Raw genomic sequence first — 16,067 nt, 5'->3', positions numbered from 1 at the left:
AAAGGTATTTCATAGTCATAAACCACCTGTCAACCATACTGGTACAAAACTAATATAAATACAAATGTAAATAAATAAAACTTGTAGAATACAAAAATGTCTAAATAAAACTACTAAATGCATCTGATTAATGTTCTGATATGATATTACCACAGATACAACAAATTGTAATCTGTGGAATAGATAAAGTTGATATGAAATAAAATGTATTCTGTGCCAACAATAACATAAATACGTAATTGTGTTCAGTACACACTATAACACAGAATATAACTCAAAATGTAACATATATTGAGCAATGCTGGACACAGTGTAATCACACTATATTATAAAAAAGAACTGCATATACTATGCATAAAAAATTCCGTAAAAATACATTAAATAGTATAAATAGAACAAAAATTGATAAACTGATTACTAAAAAAATTATTTAAAATATTAAGAAAAAACATTTAAAAAAATTTTTTAAAAAACTTTTTCAAAAATATACTTTAGGATAGACTCCTATATTGAGGAATATTATATTGATGGATGAATAGCTAAAGAAACATGAATATTTAAAGGTTAAGTCCCCTAAACTTGCTACTCTTATAGGAATTCCTAAGGTTCACAAGGATGTAGTTGATCCCTCCCCTTGAGACCGATTGTTTCAGGAAGTAAATCAAAGACTTTCCCAATGGGTAAATATATAGACACCAAATTAAAATTCTTGTATGAAAAAATTTGACATATGGTCAAGGATTCTTGGATGTTTTTAAAAAATTACCCAATAAAAAGGAATTTTGACAATATTTATTTTTTGACCATAGATGTAATTGATTTATTTTCTTGTATACCCAAGGAAAAAGGGTTAGAAGCATTCACCAGTAGTATAAGGAAACATGCGAATATGACATGGGATGACACCTGCTTATTAGAAGAGATGATGGCTATTGTTTTAGACGACAATTTTATATTCTTTGAAGGAGATTATTTTAAGCAAATTAGAGGTGTCGCAATGGGAGCAGCGTGCGCCCCCATTTACGCTAATCTAGTGATGCTTCATTGGGAGGAAACTGTGTTGTTCAATAGTGATTTTTTTTCAGTATATTTCATATTATTTATGTTTTTTGGATGACATTTATATTTTATGGGAGGCCGATGAGATTTAGATTAAAATTATTTTTTAATTTTTTAAATAGTAGTGAATATTTGAAATTTACACATTTGGTTAATAAAACCAGAGTACCATATCTGGATGCTATTATATCATATCATGAACAGAAATTAAATTCCACTATATATAGAAAAAATACTTTTTCCAACAACTATTTAGAATATACTAGCTGCCATCCAGAAAAAATAAAGAAAAATATATTCAAAGGACAATGCGTTAGGTCAGCTCGAATGACATCAGGCGATGAACAGTTAAAAGTGGAATTGGAATATATAAAAGACTTATTTGTACAAAGAGGATATCCTGCTAGTATGTTGGAAGACATAATTACATATATAATGCAGTATAGAAATATTAGGTATAAACCTTTATTAGGTAGTCAGTTTGTGTGATTTACAAGTGGGGAATGCATCTCCAGCCGAAGATACAAACTTAAACCCTGAAAGATTTAATAGAGCATGTATTTTACAGTTTAATTTAGACACAGATTATATTAAGAAAATTATAAGCAATTTTTGGTACATTTTAGCTAATGACACCCACTTGTCCAAAATAGTATGTAATGGACCCAATTTTATATGTAGAATGGAGATGAACATCAAACAGCTAGTGGAATTAAAAAATTACAACATCAATAGTAATAAAACTAGTGGACTGAGTACGTTTAATGGGACTAGAAAATGTGGGTCTTGCAACCAGTGTAAACACATTTTGGAAGAAAGACAGTTACAGCTTGATAATGTACATAGGAGTAGAATTACAAGCAAGGCAGGTAACTGTAACAATAAAATGGTGGTATACCTAAGTAAATGTCAAAAATGCTGTTGTTTTTACATAGGAAAAACAGAGAGAAATTTTAGGAAAAGGATACAAGATCATTTATACTGTATAAAGACTAAAGATAATAACAATGCTCTTTATAGACACATTAATAGGGAAGGGTCTGACCATGTATTTAAATTTTGTATTTTAGAAGTAATAAAGGCTGACCCTAAAGGAGGAGATAGTAAGGGATTATTGAAATATAAGGAAGCAAAGTGGCAAATTTTGTTAGATGCAACAACTCCCCCAGGACTGAATGAATACATTTCCGTAAAACCATTTTTGGAGATTATGTAAAAAAATGTTTTATTTCATCTAGTCTTTATCACTTAAAAATATGCATTATTACTTTTATAATATATTTTTTGAACGAGTTTTTTAAAAAAAATGTTAAAATGTTTTTTCAAAATATTTTAAATAATATTTTAAATATATTTAAAATATAAATTTTTTTAGTAATCAGTTTATCAATTTTTGTTCTATTTATGCTATTTAATGTATTTTTATGGAATTTTTTAGGCATAGTATATGCAGTTCTTTTTTATAATATAGTGGGATTACATTGTGTCCAGCATTGCTCAATACATGTTACATTTTGAGTTATATTCTGTGTTATTGTGTGTACTGAACACAATTATGTATTTATGTTATTGTTGGCACAGAATACATTTTATTTCATATCAACTTTATTTATTCCACAGATTACAATTCGTTGTATCTGTGGTAATAATATCATATCAGAACATTAGTCAGATGCATTTAGTAGTTTTATTTAGACATTTTTGTATTCTACATGTTTTATTTATTTACATTTGTATTTATATTAGTTTTGTACTAGTATGATTGACAGGTGGTTTATGACTATGAAATACCTTTATATGCAGTACTCATATCACTTTAAATTTGTAACTTCCTGTTGGCGCCAAAAAAAGCTTAAATTTGGTGATGTAATAACTGAAAGCCAGTTCTGATGAAGCCCAGTTTTTTTGGGTGAAAGCGCTTAACTAGCTTGTTTGTTTGCTTGTTCTTTTCCACCAGTTTGTCCTTTTTGCCATCAGTTTGTCTGTTAGTTTGGAGTTGTCCGCTTTATTATTTTACGTTATATTAAAACGCGATTGATACACAGCTTGGTTATTGCATTTATTTCTTTATTGGTAGAGGCACTTATCGGCATTCTCGCAGGAATTTATATGTTCAAGTTTTACAAATTGCTGAACTATCTCCTTTGGCACATACAGATGGAGTCCTGACTGCTGACTAAGCAACCTGAATTCAGTTAGCGTTTTGGGCATCTCTTGGAGCTGGCATGGAAGGATGGACATACCTATCATCAGGGAAGTGGACGAAGCTGAGCTGTCCAATCTCAAAATCCCTTGGAGAAGAGCCAGATACACAAGACAGTCCTGTTGCATGCATTCAACCACCAAGTCATTTATGCGGTATCCCTCAACCAGGATTTATGGGAGCATGCACTCTAATAGATAGAGCGTAGTGGTATCCATAGTGACACATGTTACGGAGCATTAGGGCTTATTACATATTCCTTCATTGCCATCCCTGGATGTAGTCCATTTTGATGACTGTGTGTGTGATTAAAGCCAGTCAGAAAAAAAACACTTCACATTTTGTGAGATTGGTGATGTACAGTGAATGCAGCTTCCTGCACTGCCTGCCTGAGACAGGAGACATGTATCATGCCTCTACTTGTAGGTTTATAAGTTGTCACTTGTCACTGGGCTGTTGACCTGAGGGTCTTTATAAAGCCTAGCCATGTGTACCCAATATAATACTAGAAAAACTCAATATAAAGTATCTTGCCTAAACTTGAGATCTTGGTTAGCAATGACTGCTAATATATGGGAGTGTCATAGGTGAAATCCCTGGCAGGAATTTAGTTTCCCATCCAGTCATCTACACTTCACATTTTGTGAGATTGGTGATGTACAGTGAATGCAGCTTCCTGCACTGCCTGCCTGAGACAGGAGACATGTATCATGCCTCTACTTGTAGGTTTATAAGTTGTCACTTGTCACTGGGCAGTTGACATGAGGGTCTTTATAAAGCCTAGCCATGTGTACCCAATATAATACTAGAAAAACTCAATATAAAGTATCTTGCCTAAACTTGAGATCTTGGTTAGCAATGACTGCTAATATATGGGAGTGTCATAGGTGAAATCCCTGGCAGGAATTTAGTTTCCCATCCAGTCATCTACGCTTAAACAGGGTCATAGAGGGGCTTTGTTTGATGTGAACTGGTAGCCTATTTCATAGAAGTGGCAACCTCTGAGAGAGATATCTGTATGTCCAGCAGGTCCTATTCATGTCGCAGGCCAGGTTAAGGTCCCCGGAGCGGTGACCCTTGTCCCATTTGACTTGCAGATGGGCAACATTTCTATTAGGTTTGGATGAGAGATTCTCTGTAGGCCAGGCACAAGTCTCTTCTAAGTAGTTTGTGCACTACTGAGTAACTTGCTGACTTATTTCATAGATTTGCTGTCACATAAAAAAATATCCATTCAGATGCTTAAGTTCCCCTTCCATACCACAGTTTTAGTAACGTATTCCTGTCAGTTCATTGCCTGTTACTATTCAGCACATTTAAAAAGACTTTCTAGCTATACTTTTGCTTATTTAATGTGTCTTCTTATCTAAGCTGGAACAGTGTACATTACTGACCAGATAGATTACTTAGAGATGCACTCTCTTACTCATTTGTGTTTTATTGGTTTTGTTTGTTTGTTTATTTAACATTTGTTAAGCAGGTAAATGAATGGATTCAATGAACCTTTTCAGTCATATCCCGGACCACAGAGACCATATAATGCAGCTAGACATACAGAGGAATGTAGAGCTATTTGCATAGAAATTTACATTGGCAGAACATAATTGTAGATACAGCACAGTACTGTGTTTTCATTTAGGAGTGCATCATTTTGAATTTTCGGGTTTGTACAGTTCATTACTGACAGAGCAAATTAGTTTACAGTTCAGTTCCAATGGTGCATTTCAATGAATATGATAAGAGCTGAATTAATATTAAGCCAGTAGATGGAATACAAAAGATGGGTTGACATCCTTTTTCTGTGTAGCATGCATTTACTTTTTTTTTCTTATAATGCTGGCATTATTTTTGTTGACCTCACAGCATTAAGTATTCATTTAGTAAATTATGCCTTTGTATTTCAGCTGCCCTTTACTTAGGAATTAGTCAAAAACTCAAAAATGCAACCAGTTTGAGGACCAGTAACTTTTCTCAAGTGGCATATTAAGTAAAGTCCTTGTTTCTGTATTTCAGTTCTTTGTAAGCATTTGTTTGAGGAGGCAGAAAACAGCAGAGCCTCTTGTAAAGTGTCATGCTCACCAGCAGCAGGGGTTATTTTATCAGCTGCATGTAATTCATTTGCACTGGGTTTGTTATTGAGTTCCAGGCTTAGGATGATTAGGTCAAATTGCTTGTTGAATAGAGTGTACTTAAAATGTTAGACTTTCCAAGAGCAGTATGAGATGTGACTGTAATTTTCTTTTGTGCAGTCCTTAAGTAGAATGTAGGATGGCGTGTAACAAACAAGTAAGTCACTGGAGTCAGTCTTTTGGCTAAAAAACATCATATTTATTGACAAATAAATGAAGTTAAGAAAAAAATTCTGGTTCTTATCAAACAAAGGCAGTCTCATACCTCTTAACCTGCACATATTGAAAATAGGAACAGAGGCCAATGAAAAGTAGGAACATTAAGCTAAAAATCTGGACATCTAATTAGCAAACCGTTTGAATATGAGATAGCACATAACTATTTCCACTTAAGGTAGGATTGTGGGATACTACTGAGAAACGCATTAAAAAAAAAAAAACAGTGTGTGACAAAAGTGATGGAGAATAGAAGCACATTATCAAAGAGGCAGTGTAAAATCTGTAGAGGTTAATGAACTGTATTGCAAAATTCTACCCTCCCAAGGTCCTTTATTTTTACTTCAGAAAGAGAAAGATGTAAGGCGTATGTCCTCTTTCTTTTAATTATTGTTGCCACTAGTATGTTGGTCATGTAGTGTGATTTTCTGTGCACTAGACAGCTTCAAAAATCACGTGATGAAGGGGGATTCAGAAAATTTTGTAAAGGGGTAAATCAAACCTGACAGTAGGTGACATACCACTGAAAATAGGGACGTCCAGTGCAGGGTTAAATCAAGCCTGAAAATAGGAATGCTCTTCGAAATAGGTACAGTTGAGAGATCTGGCACAGTCTACGGTACACTGTTTCACAGTGCAGAAAATGTTGACACTTAGATGCTGTGTTCCTTTCTGAACAGGACTGATCAACTATATATGGCTTCTCCTGATAATTGTCAGGGTCTTTCCATAGTATGGATACCCTCCGGATTGTCTGCCTACCTACTTACCTACCTTCCTTATTTATGTAACTCCAACTAGAGTCCCCACCAAACCCTACTGAGACCCAGAGGTCACAAATCTGCTGCCTTCATTACCTTGACCATCATGATTGTTTCTAGATTAATATCTTTAAGAAGACCATCTGTCAGTGTGCTACATTCAATACACAGAACTTTGTTGGCTGAAGGTAACTTATTTGCCTGTCAAGTCTGCCAGATTGTTGCAGTGAGCAGCTGTACTTCTGCGCTGTATTGTAACCTCAACCCTTCCACTTTTCCCAAACCTTTTTGAATGTGATTTGTTTTGCTGTACATAGCCCATTCAGGCAGTACATTCTGTTTGCATAACAGTCTCATCCTGAATAAATATGTACTTGTGTCCAGATTAAAATTGTCCATTTCAAGCTGTGGTTTAGATGGTCTCCTTTCCTCACCTATCTGCCTTTATCTTTTCAGTACCATCACAAGCCCTGTTTAGTAGCTTGCATATCCCTCCTCCTTTCTGTCCTGTTTTTTTAGTGAATACACTCCCAAACAGCCAAGTCTTTTCCAGTATGGTTGTCTTTTAATGATCTGAAGCTTGTCTTAACTGTTATCAATCACTTAGTATCTTTCTCTGTATGAGCTCCAGAACTGGAAAAAGTCCTCCATTGTAGTCTTCCTAACAGTAACATTTTTCCTCTGCCCCTTGAATCCACATCTGTAGAAAACCTGATTGCTCCTAGAATCCCAAAACCATTAAGAGAGTGTTATGTTAATGGTGGTACATCAGAATTTGAGTGATATTTTCAGTATTAAGTAATATTGAGCAGTACTAAGAAGATTCAGGCATGCCATTAAAGGATTTCAGTACCCTAGTAAGTTTTTGTTTTTTAGTTAAAATGAAAGAGACCTATAACTGTCTATGAGGTCCCAGAACCTCCAGGAACTAAACCATTTATAGAATTTCTTTTCAGTACTGATGCACAGGGCTTTTACAACCTTAACCTCTTCTGATGTATTTTGTGGAAGAAAAGAGAGGCCGTCATTATTAGATTGTCTTGCCCTTCAGATTCTGCTTTTCCTGTGCTTCTGATATATCTGCTGGTCAGAATGTGAAGGACAAAATGGTCTAATCACAGTGGCTGTGTTTAGCCATTGCAGAGCATTATGCAAGTGACTTAGAAGTTACAAATATGTAGTGCGTCAGTGCTGAAAGTAAACTGTAATTGTGGTTTAACTCCAGACTTTGTCAAGTTTTGTTGAGACTCTCAGGACTGATGGTAGTTTCTCTCTGTGTGTTTTCTTTTTGCTTAAAGTAGTTAACAGACCAAAGAACTCCATAAGCTGGGAAAACATGAGAACAAAATATCAACTGTTATTACACCCCAAGAGAAGCAAAATTCACCTTTATCTCTCCTTATCTGACTGAACTGCTGCCAACGTCTTCAGAAAATAATATATTTCTGTAATGCGTTGGCATTGACTAGTGACCTGGAAAGCTGCGAGGCTGGCTGGGGAGGGGTGTAGTCTTCAGCAAGCACTGGCCAGCTGACCCACCTGGGCGTATACCACTAGTTTTATGGCTTAGTGCTACTCTATCTAGCGTAAGCTGGAAAGTAACATTAGTGTCGCACAAACATTTATGTGCACACAAATGGGAGTACAGATGTCAGTGCACAGGCAGGAGAAACCATGGGTGCATGCTTACGTCACCACATGCCCCTCTTCTTGGGGGGAGAGGGAATATAAGGCATATAAAAATATCCCTGTGGCTTGAAGCAGGTGATACAGGGTCAGAATGCCTTGATTTCCTCTCCCACCCTCCGCAGATGGTAGTTGAGTACTCTGCCGACTGTGTCCACAGCTTGGCAGCCCTACGTTTGAGGGGGATAAGTTGATTGGTTTAGATGGAGTTGGTGGGAAGGAGAAGCAGTGTCCACTTGCAGATGGTTATCCTGGCCAAGGGAGCCAAAAATGAGGAAAAGAATGTATTTCTAACCAATACATGGGCATGTGTCCATACCAAGACTTATGGAACTTCATTTTCTTTATATTTGTTCAGTTTTGGGAAATTGTTGTGATAAAGTCCTGTAAATTAATTAGTAAGTGTTATAATTCATACTGTTGCTGGTGGGTACTTAGGATTTAGATTGAGGGCTTCCAGTGGTGCAGTCTGGTGTGATGCTGATACAGGACGCTAATGTAAAAAAGATGCATCCTAAATTAGGCAATGGGTAACAAGTTTATTTGTGAAGGCAGTATAATAAACATTACAATGTAAACCTTGAATCTCTTAATGATGGTATTTACTTTATAATTGGTTTGTTTTATAAAAGTACTGACAGTTTTGCTTTGCTTTCCAGTGTCATTATTAAAGGACTTAAAACATGCAAATATTGTGACATTACATGATATTGTCCACACGGAAAAGTCATTGACTCTAGTCTTTGAATATCTGGTAAGTGCCTGCATACATTTTCAGTCAGTAATGATGCATTACATTATGGCAATGCTTAAAAATTAATTTGTGGGGGTCAACATTTTTGTCATATGTTTTGACACTTGTCGACTCTGAGAAAGCTGGTTGGATCCTGATAATTTAAAAAAAAAATCAGTGAATTTAGTATGTAAAAGACCTTGCCTTTCTGTTTGATGCCATACGTTTTAAGGCAGCTTCAATGATCAAAGATAAAGGCATAGTCAGTGTTTTATGTAGAAAATAGTACATCTCTCTAGCAAGATTATGCATGCATACTAGTTCATATTTAGTGGCATTATGAGTATGATTGTATAGGTAGAAATCAAGAGTGCATTTTTCTGCTGAAGATTGCTAATAATAGGTGGACTTCCTTACTACATTATGAGGTAACAAACGGCATTTGAGGTCACTCTCAAGATTTTATGCGGCTTGAAGGCTTGCATCTGTGTACGAGACAGAGAGAATGGAAATGGCATTTTAGGAAAGTAGTCCTTGAGTGCCAGTGAGAGTTTTGGTTGGCAAGAACAATGGAGTATGCAGTTAATCACTATTACTAAACCATGTCAACAATTTCTTTGTGTCAGTGGACCATGAAGATAAAAAGGCTGTATGTTCTACAGTCATCTAAAGTACTTTCAATACCTTTCTAGGTGCCATAGCTAAATCCTGTTTTTCCAGTGAAATACATATGGGGAGGGGGTGCTACACATTTAGTGGCACCTGTTCTCTGACTTGTTAAACAATAATTGCATCTGGTTGTTTGAGTGTTAAGAATCCCATGCCATTTTTCAAAAGGCATTGGAAAATAACTCCCTTACCACAGTTGACTTGTCCCATCCATTTAGAATGGCATTTCCATTCTCTGTCGTTAATTTTTGACTGTCAGCTGAAGGTAGATGAAAAATTTATTACCCAATTGCGTTTGCTGGGATCATTTAGTTTTGCACAACTATGAATGCCTGTTAAACTTCTACATGTAGTGGTATGTTTTGTTTGAACAGCAGGTAAATTTTTACCTTGTTCAGCAAACACACATCTCTCAGTTTCAAATCTCTTCTAAGTATAAAAGGCAGCACTATTAAAGATCACTCGGTCTCTCTCTTTTTTCCCCATTGCTGCATGGCAGCTACAGAGACATAAAGAGAAAGCAGTTAGTCCCAGAATCCCCTTCTATCCATTGTGCCTTGCTTGCTTAATTTGGGAAGGTGCTAGTTATTATATCATTATTCTCGGGAAGGTTTGCTCTTTTATTCAGCATGCACCACATTAGAATAATAACACGATGGGCATCTTGTTCTGAAGGGACTCCCTTTTGGAAGTATGAGACCTGATACTGAGTCTCAGCACTTCAAAAATTAGTACACAGTTGGACAAATAAAAAGTTAATTTTCAAATTTGTGCTTACATTTTTAAAGACAAGGCCCCTTTGCCCCCTGACTTAGGGGTTGTGCCTTCCAAACCCCTGCTTGATTTGTATATACTAACCCAGAGATCTCTGTTCCTTGGAGTAGAGGCAGTACTTCAACAAAATGCAATAACAATATTGAACTCTTGGGCACCCCCCCCCCTCCTCCCGCAGTACCCATGTTAGCACTCATTCCTGGGTCTTACACCCCTTTAAGCTCCCATGATATATATATATATATATATATATATATATATATATATATATATATATATACACACACACACACACACACACACACACACACACACACACACACACACACACACACACACACAAACACACCTTTTCCGAGTTAAAGTGGTAGGGGATTCAGTATTTAAGATTTTTAGATATTGTGATCTTCATTATTATAGTCTTTCAGGATTATAAGTTTCAAGACTGTAGGCTTCAAGATTATGATAGGAAAAGAATGGTAACTATGAAGGGTAGCCAAGGCAGGGGCTGGCAAATTAGTGTGTCAGTCCTGGGTCATTACCAGTCTGACAGGAGAAGGTAAGAGATGCAGAGACTAAAGCCAGAAAGTTCTTCTAAAATGGTTGCCTTTGAAGCAGCCTCGTTTTCTTCACAGGCTATCTTCAGATAGTGAGTGGTCATTTTTATACCATTCAGTGGCTGGCTGACTGAGGCCTAAGAAATAACCCACTCCTTGAGGAGCACATTCTGGTTTGTCAGCACAGACCATTCCTTCCTTGAGCATTTCTCATTATGGACACTCACTTGAGTCTTCCAGCCAAGTTCTCAGTGGTCAGATTTGAATTGGAGAGCCTCTTTCTTTGGCCCCACCACCTTCCTAGATGAGAAAGACTGGCTGTGTACAGCTGATCAAACTCCCACAGGATGTTATATACCATTTCGATCTGTGTGGACAGCCAAAGCATTGGACATGTGTGCACTGTTCCACATTTGTGAGTTATCCTTATAGCTGCAGGAGTGTACTGCTGGTGATCATAGTCAGACACCCACCTTAAGCCTATTTCAAGTCTCTGATGATCAGGTACCACATCTGACATGCATTACTTTTGACACTGTGACCTCTTTGCTTGATGTTTTCCTGCTGTTCTCTCATTACCTTAAGATTTGGGCAAGCATACATCTACTCCCTGCTTATGGTAAGGGTGGTGTAGTGTCTCCCAAGTCCTTCATTTTCTCCAGGGAAGGGTGATTCTGCATTTCATAGATACGTATTAGGCTAGCTGCCCTTGTGGACTATTTTAAGTCTAGCCAGTTTCCCTTAGTGAGAATCAAACTGTGTATCTCTTATCTGTTAAGTAAACACATTAACCCTTGTACAAGTTCCATCCCCTCCCACTGAGATGGACAAGGACAATAGAACTTCTTAGGGGTTACTGCCAAGCACATGAAGCCCACTGCGGAACAGTCTGTTGCACCCCTATCCTTTCCCAAAAAATGGCTAAAAGCAGATGAGAAAGTATGAAGAGCAGTGGGGCAGCCATCCACGGAACCTGTCCTTGTTATGAAGGGTGCCATCTTTGAGATGTAGCTACCTTTGCCCTTAGGAAAGCAGATATTGTCTGTAAAACCAAGATGTACTTGAGTGAGTCATTATTTGTTTTTTCTGGACAGATTCCTCTTTGAATTGTTTATTTATCAACTGGTCCCAGAGACCACATCATCTGTATATACTGTAGCTAGGTAACAAATCTAAACTTGTAGTCAGGATGGACAATATATTTTTCTCCTCTGACAGTTTGGGACTTTTAAATGTTTATTTTGCCACCCTATTTCTAATTCTTTCTTGAAGACAGGTCAGTAAAAGTGTTGGTAGAATTTTCTGAATCTGAGATCAGTGAAACTGTGCAAATATTGCTGCTTCCACTGTGGACCTTCTTGTAGTCTTTTACTTTGTGCTGTCACTGCCTCCAGGGCAGCAGGTTGAGGTGTGTATCTGCAATGAATGGCACATATTGGTCTTTCCTCTTTGAAGGATGAGTTTATGTTCATAATTGTATGCATCTTTCTCACTGGACATTCTGTTTAGACAAGTTCCCCAAGATCTGGGTGAAGACCTTCAAAAGAGAACACAGGCACTGACCACCATGGAGGCCATTTAAAACATCCTCCAGGTTCCTCCACTTTTTGTACATGGCCCAATATTCTAAGAAGCTGCATTCTCATAGCTAAGGAGAGCCTGCAGTGTAATACAGTGTGCCCCTCATCTCCAGTTACAAAGTCCTTTAAAGGAACACCTCTGCATTTCAGTTGGTCCTGACTACCTCTTTGGACCAGTCACAGGAGGTTGTCTTGAGTATGCCCCAGTTTCGACAGCTGTCTGCATAGGATGATGAATTTTAGAAGTGGTTAGTTTCACAATGTGGCTGTAAATATTAGGGACCACAAGATCTCTGTAGAGCTTTTGAATCAAGTCCAGACTTTACGTCACAAAAGTGCCATAGAACGTCTTCCTTCTTTGGACAAAAAAAGGTTCTCTGATGCCAGTGATTCAGTTGCCAAAGACACCTTTTCCTCTGCTTCACACCAGTGGACTTTTCATTCAGAGACATCCTTCTTAGGATGAAGAAGGTTTTCCATTGGGAGACTAAGGAGTACTCTGACACCCAGCTCTGTTACAGAACATGCATGGGTTTCCATGTGCCAAGAGGTCTAGCGGGTTCCCCTAGTGGTAGACATCCTGGAAGATGTTTTTGTGAATGCATGTGGTGGAACCTGACTCTGTTCCTCATGCTCTAATGAAACCTGACCAGATCCGATGTTGCCTTTTTTGTCCTCCTCAACTGTTGTGTGTACTGAATCTGACTGGCTCCGATGCTGGTAACTTTCAAACTCTTGGATCCAAAGGCTCCTTTCCTCTACCCACACTTACCGTCTACTCTCACAGTACCTTAGATTTCATGTGTCGCTCATGCTAACAAGCATGACCCCAGGTCTGAGCACTTTTGCTAGTTATTTCTTCAGTAGAAGTGATTTCTCCCACCTTTTTGATCAGATATTCTTACTCCTTTGTTTATCTTGGAGGTGTGTGTGTGTGTGTGTGTGTGTGTGTGTGTGTGTGTGTGTGTGTGTGTGTGTGTGTGTGTATATATATATATATATATATATATATATATATATATATATATATATATATATATATATATATATATATATATATATATATATATATATATGTGTGTGTGTGTGTGTGTGTGTGTGTGTGTGTGTATATATATATATATATATATAAAATCCAAAAATAGATGGTATGGCCGATAAAGAACTGTGTTGGGTTCGAATAAATGAAATAAAACTGTAGAAACCAGCAAGTCCACCAGGCTGCCTGATTAAAAACAGGACTTTAATAAAAGTTAAAATAACTGACACATTAAGCTTATCTTATATATATATATATATATATATATATATATATATATATATATATATTTTTTTTTTATATGTATATGTTTATATGTATATGTTTATATAGATATAAATAGATAAGTATATGTGTGTGTGTTTATATGTAGATACATGTTCTTCTCATATATTTAGCTTTTTTCTCTCTTTTTTTTTATCTACTGTTACACGTTAGTCTATTGGTACTTAGGTTTGTGGTTGTTAGATGGTTTTCCAAAATGTCAAACAACACTTCAGGATTTAGAAATTGTATTATGTGCGGTCACAAAATTCCCCCCACATGGCCCACATTTCAAGTGTGTGCACTGCCTGGGGGTGCTCATTTGGATGAGAATTGGCAGTTATGTTGTGTCTTTGGGCCTAGGGCTTCTCAGAGCACCAGTCTAAATTGGCTTGAATGTCCTCCTTTCGGCCACAGTAGAGGGAATCGGCATCTTCCCTCTCAGGTTCTCCCTCTAATAAAAAGTCTGAAGATAAATATAAGAGAGACAAAACCAAGGATAAAGAGATGGAAAAAAAGAATGCCAGAGGTAAAGAAAAGAGAAATATAGACCTTTGGAAAAAGAGGTTCGGAAGAAATCTCCTGACGAACTATTGGTCCAGCCCCAAAGCTTCCCAGACCTTTGGAACTGGCTCCTCTCTCAGAACCAGTTTGGATCAAATCTCTGAATTCCGCCTTTGAACTTTGAACCTAGGTTTTTCCAAGAGCCAGCTTGCACTCGACTCCAATCATCTATCCTGTAAGAGAGGTCCTTTCCCAGGTCCTCCAGTCTGCCATCAACAGCTTCCTTGTTCAGATCAGTACGTCATCAAGGAGCTTGTCTTAAGCAGATGTGGACCTGATGATGTGGAAGATTTCAGGGACCCACACTGATATGGGTTTCCTCTCTCCACTTTCTGCTCCAGGAGTGTTTGAGCCTGTCCCTGCCCACCCCTCTTCTGGTTTCTCCCTCATTGATCTGACCTTTAAATCTGATTGTCTTGGAACCAAGTGTTCCCCACAGGATACCTATGTCAAAGCTGATAGTCTGGTCTTTGATGCCAACAGTGTCCCTTACCGGTTCGAGACCAATAGCGTCGGATCTTAAGGGGTTCCGGAGCTGAGAGGTCTGTGCCTTTGCACAAGGGTTAGGATCGACTCTGAGGCTGTCAGATAATCCTTTCCTCTTGGTGTATTCGTGCTGGACAGTTTGGCTGTGGTGTCTGTTTCTAAGCTGAGCTGGGTCTGTTTTGGGGGTGGGAGTGGGATCTTTGGTTCCTCAGATCCCAAAGGGCGTCCTTTAGGAGTGGTTTCAATATCAGCCTTCAAACCATTGAATGAGTTATCTCTAAATCCAGAGAAGAGGTATCCCATCCTCTTCTGGCTTCTACAGTTTCTCCTCTACTTCATCCTGTCCATCAGGGGCAACCAGCTTCTGTAGGCCTTGATAAAACTCTTGAGTTGTGTTCCACATCAGCTGTTGAGTCTTCTCTGGATCCTTCAACCATTGAAGAATATAAAAAGCATTCATACAGGAGGAGACATTTGAACTGTCCCTCGGAGTCTCTCACTGAGGATACTGATTTTGAAGAAGGGGAGGGTTCCCAATGTTCTACCCTGGAAGATGTCTCTTTTAGAGACGTCCTGGAGGTTACTGCAACAGTAGGTGGGTTGGTCCATTGACTCTCAGGAGGAATTAGTATTTCTTGAATCCTTTGGAGATGACCCACCTACTTTCTGGGTGACCACTGATGAGCTTATTGACCTGATCTTGCAGTGGTCCTGGAAGGAGCCAAATGTGGTAGACCCCATACTCTCAAAACCTGACAGGGTCTTGATTTTCCTATGAGACAGACTGGAGCAAGCGACCCGCTGTAGATGTCATCATAGTGGCAGTGGCTACAAAAAAGAGGTGTCAGAGGAGAGCTCTTCTGTACATTCCCCTAACATGGAGTCTAGTGCTTTGGACAGATTTGAATAGTGGACTTGTGCTTCAGCAACTTTCACCTTACATGCACTGAACTATCTAGCTCAGTAGACAGAATTGCAGAGAGACTTGACCAAAGAACTATTCATGTCCTTCTCAGGAACTTTGACTACAGATTCCCGCAAAACCACAGATTGACAATTGGCTACCCTTCCACACATCTGCAGTGTGTCCATGTGCCTGTTTTCCAGTACGTCTGATGGCACTCCTAGACTGGCAGACACTGACATTGCTGTATGCTGGCACTCCTGAATGCATCTCTGCAAATTTGTTAAACTTCAAGACATCATTTTTGAATGCCTGTTTTGCTGGCCCAAAGACAAGGACATGTTTTTGGCCCAAAGACAAGGACATGCTAACTAGAACTGAACAGGGTGTCAAAACCCTGTCAGCTGTGCATATCCGTTTCTCCACCCCTCAAGGAATCTTTT

The 16,067-nt window shown here is 38.1% G+C and overlaps 1 protein-coding gene across 1 annotated transcript in view; it reads left to right on the top strand.

Annotated features, from left to right (window-relative positions):
* Positions 1-16,067, top strand: part of CDK17 (cyclin dependent kinase 17) — a 1,919,677-nt gene that overhangs the window by 1,433,471 nt on the left and 470,139 nt on the right. Inside the window, exon 9 of the mRNA XM_044087623.1 lies at positions 8,714-8,808. Coding sequence (XP_043943558.1) covers positions 8,714-8,808 — 95 coding nt within the window. The remainder of the gene's footprint in view (positions 1-8,713; positions 8,809-16,067) is intronic.

Source organism: Protopterus annectens, chromosome 11.part0 (genome assembly GCF_019279795.1).
Source record: "Protopterus annectens isolate FY-2018-M chromosome 11.part0, PAN1.0, whole genome shotgun sequence".
NCBI lineage: Eukaryota > Metazoa > Chordata > Ceratodontiformes > Protopteridae > Protopterus > Protopterus annectens.
The sequence above is the reverse complement of the archived record's forward strand: the minus strand, read 5'-3'. Positions and strand labels throughout refer to the sequence as shown.